This window comes from Microtus pennsylvanicus, chromosome 12 (genome assembly GCF_037038515.1).
Source record: "Microtus pennsylvanicus isolate mMicPen1 chromosome 12, mMicPen1.hap1, whole genome shotgun sequence".
Taxonomy (NCBI): domain Eukaryota; kingdom Metazoa; phylum Chordata; class Mammalia; order Rodentia; family Cricetidae; genus Microtus; species Microtus pennsylvanicus.
In genome coordinates, this window is record NC_134590.1 from 63,280,923 (window position 1) to 63,297,317 (window position 16,395).

The window sequence follows — 16,395 nt, forward strand, 5'->3', positions numbered from 1 at the left end:
CCGGAAACCATCCACCATCACTACCACCCATATCTAAAAGGCAAGGCAGTCAGGTAGAGATTCCACCAGAGAGCAGAGCAGGAAAGGCCTGACTTCAGTAAGGAATGGGAGATTTGAATGCAAATCCAATGCTTGCAGCTTGAGCCACTCATACTCCTTTCCCATTGGGCAATGCCCGTACAGTAGACTCTGGTGGTGCAGCTCAAGGCCCGAACCTTTACCTCTTCTAAGGTGGCAACGGGACTATTATGGACAAGAGTGGCCCGACCTATGGCCCCTGACCCTCAGGTCCACTTTCTGTCACCATGGACCAACCCCTTGATGTTAAAACTTTTCTTGGGTGCCATAGGAAGCTATGCTCAACATGGCACTAGGGGGCGCCAGACTGGCACACAGCTGACCCAGGAAGTGTCAAGCCTGGTTCAGGGATGGGAATGTATCCGTCTGGTCACACACTGCTGTCTAGACTTTCGTCAGGACCTTTAACTGCCACCCCCTGCCTGGTCACTATCATCAGGTGTGTGTGTGGCTGGAATGGAAACTGATCTCCATTTTGGGGCTGCTATGGTGAACCAACAACAGAACGAGACCTACGGCTTCCTCTAAAATCCAGTACCTCCCTGAAGATCAAGCTCTGTCTAGAACCAAAACTTCTGTTAGTATGGCTAAGCAAGTCTCCTGACCTAGAAGGTGGGCCTGATCCTAGCTAGAAGAGACAGTTCATTCAGCCCCCAGGTCTCCTAAGGTTAGAAGTATGACAGACGAAATGGATGTAGGAAGGAAGGAAACACTCAAGTTCTCTCTCTGTTGTCCTGGAACGCACATCACCTGCATCATGCTTGGCCCAGTGTAGATTGCAGAAACCAGAGGTCTGACCACCTACCTTCCTGCAACAGTTACCACATACACTTAATGTCTTCATGGAATCCCTCCTGTCAAGACAGCCAGGAAGCTAGAGAGGCCAAGTGCACTTCTTCCACACACCCATGACCCCCTCCTGAGGACACATCTCCTAGTGCATCCTGTCCTTTGGACCTCTAGGTGCTGGTAACCCTAAGATTCTGCCTGCTACTTAGGCCACAGGAAAGCAACACACCCCCCCCCCAAAACCCAGCTGTCCTTACTTTGGGAGGGAAAAGCAGGTAATTAGTTCCCTGGGAGCCTGAGACCAGCACCTTGCTCTAGGGAGCAGACACTGCTGATTCCTTAGATGCTGTTATGCCTCCGCCTCTGACCTGTCTCCTCACCCTCCCAGTCCACACCCCCCGCAGTAAGGACACAGTTGCACAGGTCCCAGGACACAAGAGAGCACTCTGAAGATCAGAACCAGTTCTCACTTTATTTTTTGGAAAGTAAGTTGGTTAACAAAATCACATCTGCCAGTGTGGACTGACAAACTATGTGCTGGGTCCCAAGAAAAGTCACCCTGAGCCACTGTCCTGGCCCTGCTGGCTGATAGGCAAGGGACAGCCACCCAAGCCTAGGGCCTGTAACAGTACAAAAAGCAACAAACTGAATTCACCACTCTTACTCCCAAACTTTGAAAGGTAGCAGTCTAGGCTATAAAGTCTAGAAGCACTGCATAGAAGTGTTAAGCCTATAGCAAATACAACTTGTAAAGACTCAATAAATTATATATAGATATATATATATAAACTTGTAACATCTATTAACATCGAACCTCAGGCAGGGCTGGCCCCTCCCTGAACATAGGCTTCTGCCTGGAATACTATCAATTAGAATAATCTGTATGAAAATACCAGTCACCTTGAAACTTTAAAAAAAAAAACTCCTGAAGGAAGTTCCTATATAAATCTAATCCCCCACAAAAGAGGGCCAAAGGAAATAAAAAATGCTCACTGGAGCCAACTCTAAGAGGGCTGCTCAAGCTTCCAGGGCCCGCCTCCAGCCTTGATGTGGGCCAGATGCACCTCAGCAACCCCCTAAATTCAGCATAAACCTCTTCAACTGTTAATAAGTTATAACTTAAAATTTCTGCAATACAAATACCCTGGGACTAAATGCTAGGAACCTGGGGGTCCGAGGGTTGATAAATAGCTTTACAAATATACAGGTCTGGATACAAACAAAACTGTGCTGCCAGAAAAGCCCCTTGCCTCTCGGCTTGCTCTTGGCATTTTACCAGAGAGCCCCATGGGGTATCCTGCTCCTCTGGCCTCAGCTTTGCCTGCCTCCATATATTCTTTTTTATATATGTATATATATATATATTGTACAGGACATCTATTTATATAAATGTACATTTGCTTCTGGAATAAACCTTTTGACAGACGTTATGGCTCCCACCTTCAGGTACCCGTAATTTCAGTCTGAGGGGCGGGTGAAAAAAGCCCGGGGGTGGAGAGCTGTGACTCACCCCCAAGCATAAGGTGCCATATTAGGAGGGAGGCTTGCCACATAGGGCAGAGCTTCCCTACAGGCTCAGCTTTGGGCACCCAAAAGGCCAAGGTCCACCCTGGACATGGAGTATGGTCCTCTCTGCAACGGTCCCTGCAAGGTGGCAGTGGGAAATGAGGGAGCCAGAACCCCAGAATTGCACAGGATGGGCCCTCTTACATTCTACATTTGGTGCTCCCAACCCTGGCCAGTCAGGAGACCACTATACAGCAGTGCGTGTCCCCAAGTGGCCTCTGCACCCAGGAGCCAAGGACATACACACACAGCAAGTCCTGTCCACTGTTGGCCCATCACACTGGGCTGGCTGGGGTCCACTGCACACCAGCAGTAGCAGGGCGGGCTAGGGTCCGCGTAAACATTGGCTGGGTTTGATCTGCAGGACTGTTGGCCCCTCACGTCCGAGGTCCCCCATTACTGGGTGGACCTGGGGGCAGCAAGTCGTGGGTGAACACGGAGTCGTCCCCTGAGGAGCTGGAGCTAGGAGTATCCTGGCCACCTGGGGAGTACTGCTCAAACGGCACCGACAAGTCCAGGTATTCCTGGTGGCAGAGAAGGCTGTCAGGACTGTGCCTTGGCACCCTCTCCACTCCCATGGCCATCTGTGTTCAGCCTGTGCTCCTGAAGGGCAGCCCCACAACTGGAGCTCCAAGGAGCAATACCCCCCACAGGGAGCAGGACCGAGTGGCACTTACATCGGTTGATGTCACAGTAAGGATGCGGTCTAAATCCTCTACCAGCTGCTTGAAGGTGGGCCTCTGTGAAGGCACTGCGTGCCAACATTCCCGCATGATCATGTACCTGTGGCAAAACAGCTCTGAGTTCCTGGCCTGCTGCCAAGCCCTACCTCATCCCAGGGACCCTGGTGGGAATCCTGCCATTCCCAGGGACTGGACAGCAAAGGAAAGGATGCTTTGCTCACAGGTCGTGTGTGCAGTTGGCAGGCTTGTCCATGCGGTGGCCCTCTTTCAACAGCTTGAAAAGCTCTTCCACCGGGATGCCAGGATACGGTGAGCCCCCCAGTGTAAAGATCTCCCAGAGCAGGACCCCAAAAGACCAGCTGCAAGGGAGTGAGGACAAAGGCCCTGTTACTCCTGGCCCATTGCTGCAGCAGCCCTGAACCAGGACATGCCACCAATGGGAAAGGGGTGGGGGCATCAGGACAAGGAAGACACCAGGGCTGCGCTGATGGCCCAATAAGGATAAACTGAGAACACCAGGACCCTGGAAGGCTCTGTCCCCAGAACTCCCTCATCCTATGTGTGGACACGTACACATCACTCTGGTGGGTGTAGACTCGGTCAAACAGGGCCTCTGGTGCCATCCACTTCACAGGTAGCCGGCCCTGGGCAGAGGGAGAGGTGTTAGCTCTCGCGTGTCCACGGGTACGGGGGCCCCACCCCCTAACCACCCAGGACTCACATTTGTGGTCTTCTTGTAGTAGTCTAGATTGTGCACGTCGCGGGCCAGGCCGAAGTCTGCAATCTTCATCACATTGTCCTCAGTCACCAGCACGTTCCGGGCAGCCAAGTCTCTGTGAATGCACTGAGGAGACACGCAAGGGCTCAGCTGACCCCAGCCCAGCCCAGGCAATCTTGTCACCCGCTCTTCCACCCAGAGAGGCCCCAGCTGGTCTGGGCCTGTCTCTGCTCACCTTCTGGGAAGCCAGGTATTCCATGCCCCGTGCCACCTGGTAGGCACAAGATACTAGATCCTTGCAAGTAAGCTGTTCTTCTGGAAGCCTACAGGCATCAAAGGAGTAGTCCATGCCTGGAGGCCGCCGTGCCCGCAGGAACTCTCGTAGGTTGCCCTTGGCTGCATACTCCACCAGCACATACAGGGGCCCTGGGAACACACACACCTGAGATGCTGTGTTGCTCAAGAGTCCCCACCCACCAGTCTGCCCGCCTGCTGCACCTACCACCCTGTGTGCAGGCCCCCAATAGGTTGATGATGTTCTTGTGCTTGCCAATCATTTTCATCATCTCCATCTCTGACACCAGGTCCGACAGGTCCTTGTCAGTGGCATCATCTGTGCCAGGAATGACATGTCAGTTGGTAGCCCCACAGCCCTCAAAGGCCCCTTTCATTTCTCTTCCGTTTCTCTCCATTCTCACCTTTCAGCATCTTCACAGCCACGGTGACAGGCTTGGCAGTGCGGTCCTTGTCAATGCCGATAGCTTCTGCCATGACGACCTGGCCAAAGCAGCCTTCTCCAAGAGGCTTACCAAGTGTCAGCCTGCTCACAGAAGCAGAGGAAGTTAACTGTGTGCCTAGCACCCCCAGGTCTCATGGTCATGTGTCCCTGTGTCCTGGAAGCCTTCTGGGCATTTGCTTGTGAAGACAGAGTAACCCCTCAAATCTCACCCTGTGCTCCACCTCAGGGGCATCACCCCATCTCCAACAACCCCCACCAACTACACACTAAACCCCACCAAATAACATATTGTCCATTATCACCACTGACCGAGTCCTGGATAGCTCCCACTTGGGGTCAGCAGGAAGCTCAAGTTCAGAAACATTGGCCAGAACAGGACCTTCTCCTGAGGACAGCCGGGCAATGCGGACCAGAGGTGTGTTGGAGTTCATAGAGGAGTTCGACTCCAAGGATACCTGCTTGGGTCATCAGGGACAGGTTGGTACCACACAATGTGGGCTGAGCATTGCAAAGGGGATGGGGTGGTATAGCCCCAAGTCTACGTGAGGCAGAGTACTGGCTGCTCTGATTTTTATAGGGGTTACTGAGGACACCTAAAAAAGTGTTTGCCTCTCAGAATTTTGGGCTCTAGATGGGAAGAGGGGCGATCAGCCCACCCAACTGCAGAGAAGTGAGACCCAGGCCCTGGGTACTGGTGGACTTTAGGAGACCCAAGGCACAACAAGAAGCTCAAAACCTGGTATCTACTTTCTGTTACCTGTCGCTTAAGCGGGAAGCGAGAGACCTTGTGCACGGTGGGTGAGCCCAGGCCCTTCTTTGGGGGACTGCGAAGGCGGCAAAGTGTCACAGCTGCCACCACCAGGATGAAGAGGAAGAAGCCCACCCCATAGCTGAGGATGCCTGCATACACGCTGCCAGCCTCGTCCGCTTCCATCAGTTCCTCCTCAGCTGTAAAGACACAAGTTTCGGGGCCTCATCCAGCCTTTTCGGGCTTCCCACCGGCTGGACACAGGCACCAGTGGGGGAGGGAAAAGACCTAGGATACTCAGAAACAGGGGGCCCCAAGGCCCCCACTTGTCTTGGTAATGTAGTCAAAAACATCTGTAAGTCAGCAGGGCCAGACCCAGAAGAGAAGCCCAGCAGAACCAAAAGCACCCACACTGCCACCCAGGAGATGCCAGAGCCACAGATCAGGACTATGGGGGCCCAAGTGAAGGATGAAGGGGAGATCCTCGCAGGACCAAGATAGAGCAGGTTAATGTTCCCATACCAAGCACAAGGCTACAGGGTGAATTTTCTCAGGATGGGCAGCAGTAAGCCGTAAGGGGCCCCCTGCAGTCACGGGCAGCTTTGGCATGTCCTGAGCCAGCACCCCAAGAAGACAGGTGCAGCGTGAGCAGAAGCCAGTACCTGGCAGCACCACCAGCCACGCAGAGTGATGGGAAAACCCGATAGAATTGCCCGCCAGGCAGGTGTACTCCCCCGCGTCCTCAAAGGTGACATTGTGCAAGGACAGAACCTCTAGCTCCTTGTCGGTGGTGTTAGCGCCTGCCGTCTACAAAAAGAGAACAAAGCGCGATAGGCAAGCGCCAGCACTTCCCTTTGGGAACCACAGCAGTCCACACGGAGATGATCCAGCCAGGCTGCAAGGAAAACGCCGCCACCACCACAACCACGGCCACCACCATGGCCCTGCCACAGACAGCCACAGAGGCCCAGGGCCCTCTGCCTCCTGCACCGAGGCACTGAGCCTGAAGCCAGTCCCTCCACCGGTGGCGAGTCCTCTGTCCCAAGGTGAGCAACAGGCAGGTGGGCAGCATGGTGCCAACACAGAGGCAGCATGCAGAATTAGTGCAGAAACAGGAGAGGTACAGCTGGAAAGATGGGCAGGCGCGTGAATAGGAAGGCAGAGGGCAGCAGAGCCAGACGGAGATGGGTGTGAAATCGACACGAACAGCACAGGGCTCAGCCCCTGGGAGGCTCTAAGGATCTTCAAGTGTGCCAAGTGGGGAATGCAAGTGGACAGCATAGGTCAGGGGAGGGGCTTTGAAGCAGGCCAGTCAATGGTAGTAGCCGAGGACCACCACTGTATCGGAGGGATCATTCGCAGAATGCGAGCCGCAGGCGGGGTCAAGCAGGACAGGGGTCGTGCAGGGCATGCAGGCAGGTGCGTGGCTGGAGCGTTGGAGCTGGAGCTCAGCGTGCCAGGCAGGCATGGGACAGAGTCGTTACCTGCTTGGGGCCCGTGAACACGCAGCCAAAAGGCCTTCTCAGCCACGCCTATGAAATTGGTGGCTCGACAGAGGTACTCGCCCCCGTCCCGCTCCGACACATTGGCCAGGCGGAGGCGTGCGTCTGCCTCCACATTTTCACTGATCCAGGACTGCGGGGACAAGAGACTGGGCTCAGGCACACCCCGAGCCAGCTCCAGAAGGACATGAGGATGAGGCAGGGCAAGGGAGATCCCTAAGGATGGGCTGGGGGCTGGGCAGCAACACCTAGAAGGCTGCCTGGAGGAGAGGTATGTATCATTGCCGTGGTAGGTGTGGTTTCAGAGAGGACTTCTAAACAACCGCGCGCACACACACGCATGCACACAGAGAATCCACAGCCTCCAAACCCTCGCCCCAGGGGTCATGTCAGGGCAACTAGCTTATGCTCAATAACGCCCACACCCATAGTGGGAGGCACACCGGACAAGGCCCCAGCGGCCTCTCTCAACAGCCAGGATTCTGTTCCTGCCAGTGTCTATTCCCCTCCCCCACCAGACCTCCTTGTCTCTGAACAGATGTTTCTCTTTGGGCTTCCAGTGTCACAAACGTCCCAACTCGGGTGGCCCCCACCCAAGGCCATGGAACAGGGCAGAGCCAGCGCAACACTGCAAGCAGATGACACCAGCCAATCCAGGCCAGCTTGGGAGTGTCTAGTGAGTCCTCTAGGATCCAGAGGTTACTAACTCAGCCATCATCCTCCTGCCCTGGGCCACGGTAACTGTCACCGCACTCAGGGCATACAGGGAAACAAGTTCCATGGCAGGGCAAAAGTAACACTGAGTCTGCCAGGAGCTCAGAGCAGGTGAGAAGCACTGAGATTTGCGGTCCCTGCTCAGAAACGTCAACACCTGGGCCTAAATCCCAACAAATCTCTCAGCCAAGAGCGACTTGGGAACCAGGGGGCTGAGGCAGCCCCAGCTGACCCATCCAGCCACCAGATGGCAGCAGCGCCTACCTTGAGCACAGTGACGTAAGGTGTACCGTCAGGGCCCACCTTGCTCCCGTTCACTTCCACGTGTTTTAGCCACTGGATGTGTGGCTGCGCATCACTGTACACCTTGCAGTGGAACTCCACATCACTGCCCAGAACGGCTGTCTGGTTGGCTGGCAGCCCAGCCTGCAGGATGGGCCGGTGTGGGGAACGCTCTGCAAAGAAGCAGCCAAGTCAGGGGCGGTGGGCCAAGGAGCCCAGGGATGCCCTGCCTTAGCCACCCCCGGCCAGGCCCTCACCCAGCACGTCCAGGGTGTATGTCTGTCGGATGCTGCCAAACTTGTTCTCTACCACGCACGTATAGTTGCCGCGATCAGAGGGCACCACGCTCTCCATGACCAAACTCCACTGCTGGTGCCGAAGCTACAGGTAAAGTCAGGGCGTGAGCGGATACAGACTAGGCTGCGGCCAGGCCCTGGCACTCCAGGGCCCCTCTCAGACCCACCTTGATGCCCCCTATGCGATGCTCCCCTCGGAATTCTTTGCCGTTTTTCAGCCAGGAGATGGAGGGGGTAGGGTTGCCGGCAGCTGGGCAGCGGAAGCGTACAGTGTTTGCAGCTGGCACAGCCAGAAGTTTCTTATCCATACGCTCTGGTCGAGTCCAGTAAGGGGCCCCTGGTGGCACAAGTACCCATAACAACTAATCACTGCACCCTTCCCAAACCGCCTGCCCACCCACCCTCCAGCATGCTACCCTTCTATACTGAGAGTCCTCTGCTTTGCTTGGACGGGCTCCCTGAAGCCTCAACACTATGCACCCACAGCTGCCGCACTCTCAGACCTGCCATGCCCTCTCCTTGCCCTTTGGTGCAGACACGCTGCTGCAGATCCCCAGAAGGGAGATCCCAGTAGGATGCAGATCCTGGGAGAGTGCCAGGCCAGGCCACCCAAGTACTCAGTCCGCACAACCTAGCCTCCCCATCTATAGCTACACTATAGCACACACTATCTGTGATGCCCCCTTACACAGCGTGGATCTCAGCACAGCACAGCCACTCTCCTCTCCTGCTGGCCTTAACCAACAGCCACTAGGGTCCTTAATCCCTGGTTCGACTTGCTCCTCAACAGCAACCTGAGCTCCATGACTGACTGTACTCAGACCGAAATCCTTCAGGCCAGCTCCACCTCCTCACTGCTCCTGGAGCTGTAGCAATGTCATCCTCCTGCCACCAGACTATGAGGAGGAGGCAGCCCAGCCCAACCCTGGCTAGCTCTCTGTGCATAGGTTCTAAGCTCACCTGTATCTTCAGCCACGTCCTCCCCATCTTCGTCATCTCCTGAAGATGGAGCATCTGCAATAGTTGCAAATAGACAGGGGTTCTGTGATACCCCAACATCCAGAGATCCATTGCTCCCCATATTTGGTGTCCCCTGCTCTCCACATTCAGGGCCCACTGCTCCCTGTCTTTGGGGTCCTACTTTTGCAATGCGACTCTTTTAGACAGTACATACTTGGGGGTATCCCCCTCCTCTGTATCTGCACCAAGCAACACTCTTGGGCAAGGGATGCCGCAGCCACCCTGCCCAGGACTGCATGATCTCCCAGCTATTAAGATACTCAACACACTTGACAGCTCCGTTCACCCACCACTTACCTGTCACACGCACACTAAAGTGGCACAGCACGCGCTGAGTGAGCCGCTGCTGGCAGCTGTAGACCCCGGCATCTTCATGGGAGGCATTCAGCACTTGGAGCCTCTGGGGTCCTACCAGGATGCGGTGGGAGGCCACTAGCCCTGTGCCATCCTTAGCCCAGAAAGTGGGACCTGTGGGGGCACCTCCAGGTGGATTGCAGCTTAGTTCCACGGTGTCCCCACTGCCAAAGGCCACCTGCTCCTGCTGGCTAGGTTGAGGCCCCGGAACCTCTGTGGATGAAAATGGAAAGAGATGTGTCAAAGCAGCACGCCAAAGGCCCCGCATTCCACTTTGTAAACACACTAGCAAAAGCTATAGCAGGCAAGTGAGGGCTGTGCTCCTGGGGCCCGGGTGACTGACAGTGTTCAAACCAGGGGTGGAGCTGGTTTAGTTAGAGCCCAGGAGCATCAGCGTCGCAGCTCTCAATGGTCTGGGCTAAGGCTTCTGCCTCTGTCCTATATTAAGAAGCTGTCTTCCAAAGACATGAAGAGACACAGCAACACCCCCACTAACTCAGATCTACAAGTGTCGTGGAAAGTGGGGGACAGCTCTTTGGTACAGTACTTCCCAGGTATGTCTAAAGCCCTGAGCTCATTCCCAGCACCAGGAAAAGGGTCATCAACAACTCTTCTTCCTCTGATTCTTCCACCATGTGGACATGCACAAACAACCCTTGGCTTAAAGGGAGGCACAAAAGCAGGTTGGGGACAGGCTGTTCTTCACGGGCCTCTGGCTCAAAACACAAAGAAATAGGGAGTCCTTTCAAGGGCCCTCTTAGCACCCAACCCTCGTCTTGGCTTCTAAACCATATTAGTGGAGAGCCAGGGAACAGAACACACTTCAGCAATAGCAAGGGGAAAGCTGGGTATGGTGGGGCTCACGCATTCAGATGGCTGAGGCAGGACTGCCACAGGCTGAAGCCAGCCTGGCTACAGCGTGAGACTGTTTCAGACACAAAATAAAGATGAATGAAAGAAGGGACGACACAAGGCCGTGCAAGAACCTGGGTGGACAGCCCTGGCTGGGACACTCTGCAAGGGCTGCTATCACAGGAGCTGTGGACCTCATCAGCAGCCACGTGCACCAGGTCCCTGGGCTGGGACAGTCCAGGTCTTGCGGCTTAAATGCCCCTTCTACACAGCGGTCAGTTAGAAAGATAGGGCAGACAAACATTAAGAACACCAATCAACCTGGATACATCTGTCTCTGGCCAGTGGGATAAAGGATCCAGATGAGCTCACAGGGTGACTAAGGACATGGGACCCCCATCACATCTCTCCTGCCCAGGTGCAGCCGGCTTATGAGGGGCACTGAAGACCTCACACTCAGGGACTCACTACCAGCTGGGCGATCACCTCCAGGCCTCCCTGCCAGGATCCAACAATGCCCATCACAGGGGCAGCTGGGCTCACGGCCCAGGACAGGAGTGGGTGGTCCCTGAGCAGACCTCTTCTTCAGATCCAGCTGGACTGGCTATAATGTCACTTGTCATTCTGCCGACGCATGGCCTAGATTCGAGGCCCAGAGGTCCACTCTGGCCACAGCAGTCCTTGGTCAGGCCCAATTCTGTCCATCCCAGAGTCAGACCACAGGGTTCATAGTCCACCAGGACTCTGAGAGCCAGAGGGATCCAGACGACCCTGGAGTTACCCATGATCATCTGCCACAGAGCCCTGGGGCTTTAAAAGTTGTCCTGGCCAGGTGCCACAGCAAGGGGCCTTCTATCTGGACTTCCAATCCTGCTGCCCCATCCTATGGAGACCACCCAGTGTTGGGAGCTGTTTGAGCCCCCCCCCAAAACAGGCTAGTCCACAGCCTCAGTCTAGGCTTTGGCCCAAGGGCAACAGTCAGTTGGTTCCGGTTTGGTCTGGGCAAGACAACAGGTCAAGCCATTCAACACAAGTATTTGCTTCAAACTAATTCAGAGGCAAACGAAGAGGACACAACAAGCCCCTAGGTCAGCCCCTTGGAGAAAGAAGTAGGTGGCTTGGGATGGCGAGGGGAAATGGTTCTGTCATCTAAGACCTGACCTTTGACCTGCCCACCCATCCCTGTCCACTAGGAGCCAGCAGAAACAAGAAGCCTGAAGTTTGGAGGCCTGGGGCAACGTTATCCACCACCACCCCAGGGTCACAAAGCTTAGAAAAACTTGAGTTAGGCAGGTAACAAGGGAAGGACAGTGCAGGATGGTGCTTGAGACAACACAGAATATGGTAGGAGCAGAGCACTGGCCAGTGGTGCTCCCATAACATCAGCTCCAGAAGCGCACAGATAACGTCCTAGGAGCCACCATCAAAGGTGGACCAAATGCAACACACAGGCACTGGCACTTCTGCTGTACCCACGGAGGAGACAGCGTCCCCCACCACATAAGGAGGTGGACCCGTGTGTCCTATATGCTTACGGGGCAGGCTAGGAGACACTGTGTCCCACTCAGGCCTTGCTGGGTCTGTCCTCACCCACATGGCCTAGATTTCCCCTCGCTAGGATACCATGTACAAATCCGTACTTGCAGACCTGAGGTCCAAAAAGGACTGGTTAAGAGGCTAGGGCCCTGTTGGGGGATGAGGAGAACCTCTTTCTCGGCATCTTGAATAAAACAATGCTGTGGAGACCCCATGGCTGACCAGCTGTCTCAAGGGCTGCATCCGGTCCTGAGGACCCGAAACTATGTCTGGTCACTACTGCTGAGACAAGAGTGACCACTACAGAACTAGCAGCAAATCCAGACCTGTTTCTGAGGTCACCCTAAGGACTCCAGGGACTTCAGCTTTGGAGCAACACCAGGACCCGGATCCAGGCAACATCTGCTTTGGGAGGGAACACACCTGGCGTAGAAGGTATGAGCAGGTTTATGATTCAAACAACCAAAGAGAAAGGAGAGTGCCCCAAGAACTGTGAAGCCAAGGAAGGGTCTCTCGCCTTCCTCTCCTCCCCTACTCCCTGCCATCCCACCAGGAGGCATCCCACTTTCCAGTTTCATAGTAAAGTCAAGAAAGAAAAAACGAAAAGAATCCAGAGGCTGGGCGGGCTAATGAGGGTTTACTGGGGATTATCTGGTTTAATCCCCGAAACAACCCAGCCATTACCAGACCTCTTTGGCATGACAGGTGAGGAAACTTAAGTTCTAGGAGGGTACCCAAGCCTAGGCAGGCCTCAACCCCAGGTGGCTTTACTCACAGCTCAGTCATTTCCCAACCTGGCAGGCCCCCTTTCCCCCAAACCTCAACATACCCAGAACCTCCCCTGGGTAATTCATTTGCCTTGTAGGCACAACGGTTTAAAAAAGGGAAGGGGGAGAGTTCCAGGTCCGACAGGCCCCAAGTGAAACATGAATGTGGCCCGAAGCACAAGGGGCTGCTAGGCTCAGCATAGGACCCAAAGCTTCAGGGCCTAAGATCAGCCCAGGTTAATGAACCACCGAGGGCCTGCAGGGCTCAAAGTCCAGCTCTGCGGGGGGGGGGGGGGGGGGGGGGCCGCACGCAACGCCCAGAGAGGCGCAAGGCTCGACTTCTGTCACCCTCTGCTTCAGGCCCCTGTAGGGGTCAACTCTGGACCCCCTGCGGCCTACTCTCTACCCACAGAGCACACCAGCTGGGCTCGTCCCTCCAGGGGTGGCCAGGGTAGGCTGAAGCCTTAGCCCCGCCCCGCACTCTTGACCCCAGCCAGCTCCAATTCGGTAATTTATGTTCCCGGGGAAAGCGCCAGCCGAGACCTCTGTAAACTTCACCAGGTCTTTGTATTTTTACTGCCCGGCCCATCTCGTTAAGGAACCGGATTAAGTTTATTGGTCTATCAATTCCCTACCTGTCTCACAGGCTCAAACGCTAGGGCGCGGGATGGGCGCAAATCCCACCGATCCCGGGCCGCCCGGCTCAACTTTGGTTCCTATAGCAAGGACGTGCCAGGCCGCCACAGTCACTGCCTGGAGCACAGTGAGGGTGTGCGCTCCGCCCCGCCACCCCTACCCTTGCTCACTGACACCCGAGGCAGGGAGTAATATCTTCATCTGAATACACATGCTAATGTGGTCCAGTCGCCGGCCATTCGGCGCCCGGGAGCCAGGCCGTCGTAGCAGGCGCTAAAAGCGCGCGCTGACCTCCCGACCGCCTCTGTCACGCCGCTGAAAGACACGCACATTCAGGCTACCGGCCCACTTTCATTCATAAAAAAAAAAATGACATTGTTCCGAGAAGCTGCAGCCGCTGAGGGAGAAAGGGGCGAGGGGGCGCCGGGAGGGGCACGCCGCCATCTGCCTCGTCCCGCTGCGCTCGCCGCACTCGCACCTCCCCGAGAGGCCGCGCCGCCATCAATGCGCGGCCTGTGGCCGCCAGGGTACAAAGGAGCGGCTGTTCGGCCTCAGCTCGGGTGGGGCGACAGCTTACCGAGTGAAGGCCTCCCTCCGCGCGGCCTCCCGCCAGACCACTGCTCTGCTTTGCCACGCTGCCGCCGGGCACAACCAGGGGCCGCGCGCGTCGCACCCCTGGGTGGCGGCGGGACGCAGGGCTGACTGGCCATGGCTCCCTCCCGTATTCTCAGCCTCCGGCCCCGTCTGACGGCACTCCGAGTCCCAACGGACTTTGGCGGCCAGCCCGGCTACGTAGGCGGCGCCACGATCCCGGGACAACCGCCCCTCACCTCCCAGAGTGCAGCCTGAAGGGCGGTCCGTGCGCGCCCCTGGGAACCGACCCCTCAGGCCGCCTGCAGGATCAGAGAGGAGCAGCGGCGCTGAAGCTGTCACCTTGTCATGCGAGACCCTGGACGACAGTGCTGAGCTCTGGCTGGGATACTACTCCCGTCCATTTCCAAAGTCCAACCTTCACTTTGGCCAAAACCGAGCAACTGTGCCAGGAACACGAGGGAACCAACAACAGACACTTTCCGTCCTCGCAGATAAGAGCAGCGACAGTGAGAATCATGGAAAATCGGCTCGCGAGCCCTCCCGCGTGTCGGGGACCAGGGTCACCGCGCACCGTTCTCACTTGAGTGGTGGTTCTGAGACTCCAGACCCACCATAAACCGCCGCTCCAGATCTGACAGCGATCTGCGAACGGGACACAGAATCGGGACGCACTGGCCGTGATGCTCCCCACTCAAGGACAGTTTTCAGTTCTCAAAACCTCTGTGGGCCATTAAGATCGCCCTCCCCGCCCCCCCCCCCCGGAAGACACCATAGGTTAGTCCTCCTTACCTGCCGTTCTCCGCACAACTCGCTGCTCTGGGCCGGGTGGCTCGGAGGTAGCTCCGGCCACGACAGCAAAGCAGAACGCTAGCACGCAGACAGGGACTACCATGGCTGGAGCGGGGACCGCGGCGTCCTCAAGCCGCGCGCGCGGGCATGCTGCACCCCCCACGCCCGGCTCCGGCGCCGGTGGGAGGGCGCCGCTCCGGAGTCTGCGGGAGAACTGCGGGAGAACACAGAGTTTACTCGGGAGGGCAGGGGAGGAGGGCGGCCTCGCTCCTGCGCCCGGACCCCCGCCGCCCCGCCCGCCGCCTCCCTGGGCTTCGGGGCCGCCTGGCGCCGGCCGCCTCCTCCCAACCGCGGTCTCTCCCTCCTCCCCTCCCTGGCTGCCGCAGAACCCTCCCAGGACAGCGGCAGTAGCAGCAAACTTTCTAGATCGGGAAGCCCGTGCCTGGCCCGGCCTCGCCGCACGCACGGACCGCTCCAGCTCCAGTCCGCCTCGGGTCCTGACCGCTTCAGCGCCCGCCCGACCCCTCCGAGCGCCGGCCGGGTCTTTCACACCAACCTGGCGGTTGCTAGAGCCCGGCTCACCACGCGCAGTCCCGGTCTCAGCTCTCAACCAGACCTCCCAGGATCTCTTCTGTCCCAGCGGCCGTCCGCCCTCCGGTGAGTCCCAGGGCCGGAGTGGACCGCACGGCGCCAGCTGCTCCCGCCACCCCCGCCGCCAGAGTGCACTGAACTGGGGCTGCCGGGCGCGCAGCAGCCAGTCGGGGGACGGCCTGCTCCCGCCACGCCCCGAAACGCCCCTTCCCGGGAGGCCGAGGGGCGGGGGATCCGAGGAGGCGTGGTCAGGCGGGGGGCGCCGGGCGGTCCCGGAGGGCGTGGGAGCCAAGCTGGGACCGAGCGGGAGATGCCAGGGTAGCACACTCGACCCCTCGAAGCAACGTCGAGCTCAGGACTGTCTGCCAGCATGCTGCCTCGTCCAATAAGACGAAGGGGCTCAGAGGGGCGGCGTTGGTGGCGTTTCCAGGTGTTAAGGCGGCTTCACAGTGAACCGGCCCCTGAGCTGAACCTTGTGCAGAGTCGCAATTCCGCGGGTGCTAAGCCTGATCGCATTCCAGGCGGACAAATGGGTGTGAAGAGGCCTTGTGGTGAAGGATGGAGCAGCGTTTACACGACGACTGAAGACGCAGGGATTGCATCCTAGAAAAGGATACTGTACTTATCAAACCAACCGGTGGTGACCCACATGAACTCAGCTGCCTGAATGCCCTGCTTCAGGGTGATGTTCACACTTCCCCAAGACACAAGGCTGGAAGTAAACTTAGTTCCCAGCCTCGGAATAAGAGAAGAGCTAGGGATACCAGGGGGAAGAACTGGCTGTCTGAACTCCAGCCTGGGGAGGTCTTAACGCAGCACATCCATGCTGGGGACACATTCCATCTGCGGAGCGTCACACTAACAGCTGCTCCCAGGAGGATCAACCTGGCCACCCCATCATGTTGGCAAGCTGTTGTAAGTGCTGCCTTGTAGACCCTCTGAAATAGCACCCACCACCACCATCCTGTGACTGGTGGCTTCTGTATCTACCCTCACAAGGCCGGGAATCTTGTCTCATGATCAAGCTTCAGGCCTGAGGCCAGGGCGAGATAGGGAAGTAGGTGGGGTCTTGGCTCCACGTTTCTGTCCAGTCTGGCTGTGGTGGGGCTTGAAGGACTCACCCTGCTTATCAGATACAAGG

At 56.9% G+C, this 16,395-nt stretch overlaps 1 protein-coding gene across 6 annotated transcripts; it reads right to left on the bottom strand.

The window, feature by feature from the left end:
* Window positions 1–1,314: 1,314 nt before the first annotated feature.
* On the bottom strand, window positions 1,315–15,397 carry Fgfr3 (fibroblast growth factor receptor 3). Of its 6 annotated transcripts, none has more exons than XM_075943953.1 (18): window positions 15,220–15,397; window positions 14,664–14,877; window positions 9,433–9,702; window positions 9,076–9,129; window positions 8,283–8,452; window positions 8,077–8,200; window positions 7,802–7,992; window positions 6,806–6,956; window positions 5,331–5,521; window positions 4,883–5,031; window positions 4,533–4,654; window positions 4,337–4,447; window positions 4,070–4,260; window positions 3,838–3,960; window positions 3,690–3,760; window positions 3,338–3,475; window positions 3,111–3,216; window positions 1,315–2,957 (listed from the first exon to the last, which is right to left on the bottom strand). In XM_075943953.1, the coding sequence occupies exons 2-18, from the start codon at window positions 14,764–14,766 to the stop codon at window positions 2,811–2,813; spliced, it is 2,412 nt and encodes an 803-aa protein (XP_075800068.1). In that variant the 5' UTR covers window positions 14,767–14,877; window positions 15,220–15,397; the 3' UTR covers window positions 1,315–2,810. The 6 variants fall into 6 exon arrangements, with proteins under 6 accessions (XP_075800068.1, XP_075800067.1, XP_075800071.1 ...); XM_075943952.1 differs by having other exon boundaries at window positions 4,883–5,027; window positions 5,324–5,521; XM_075943956.1 differs by lacking the exon at window positions 6,806–6,956 and adding an exon at window positions 5,984–6,128 and having other exon boundaries at window positions 15,220–15,396.
* Between the last annotated feature and the right edge of the window lie 998 nt (window positions 15,398–16,395).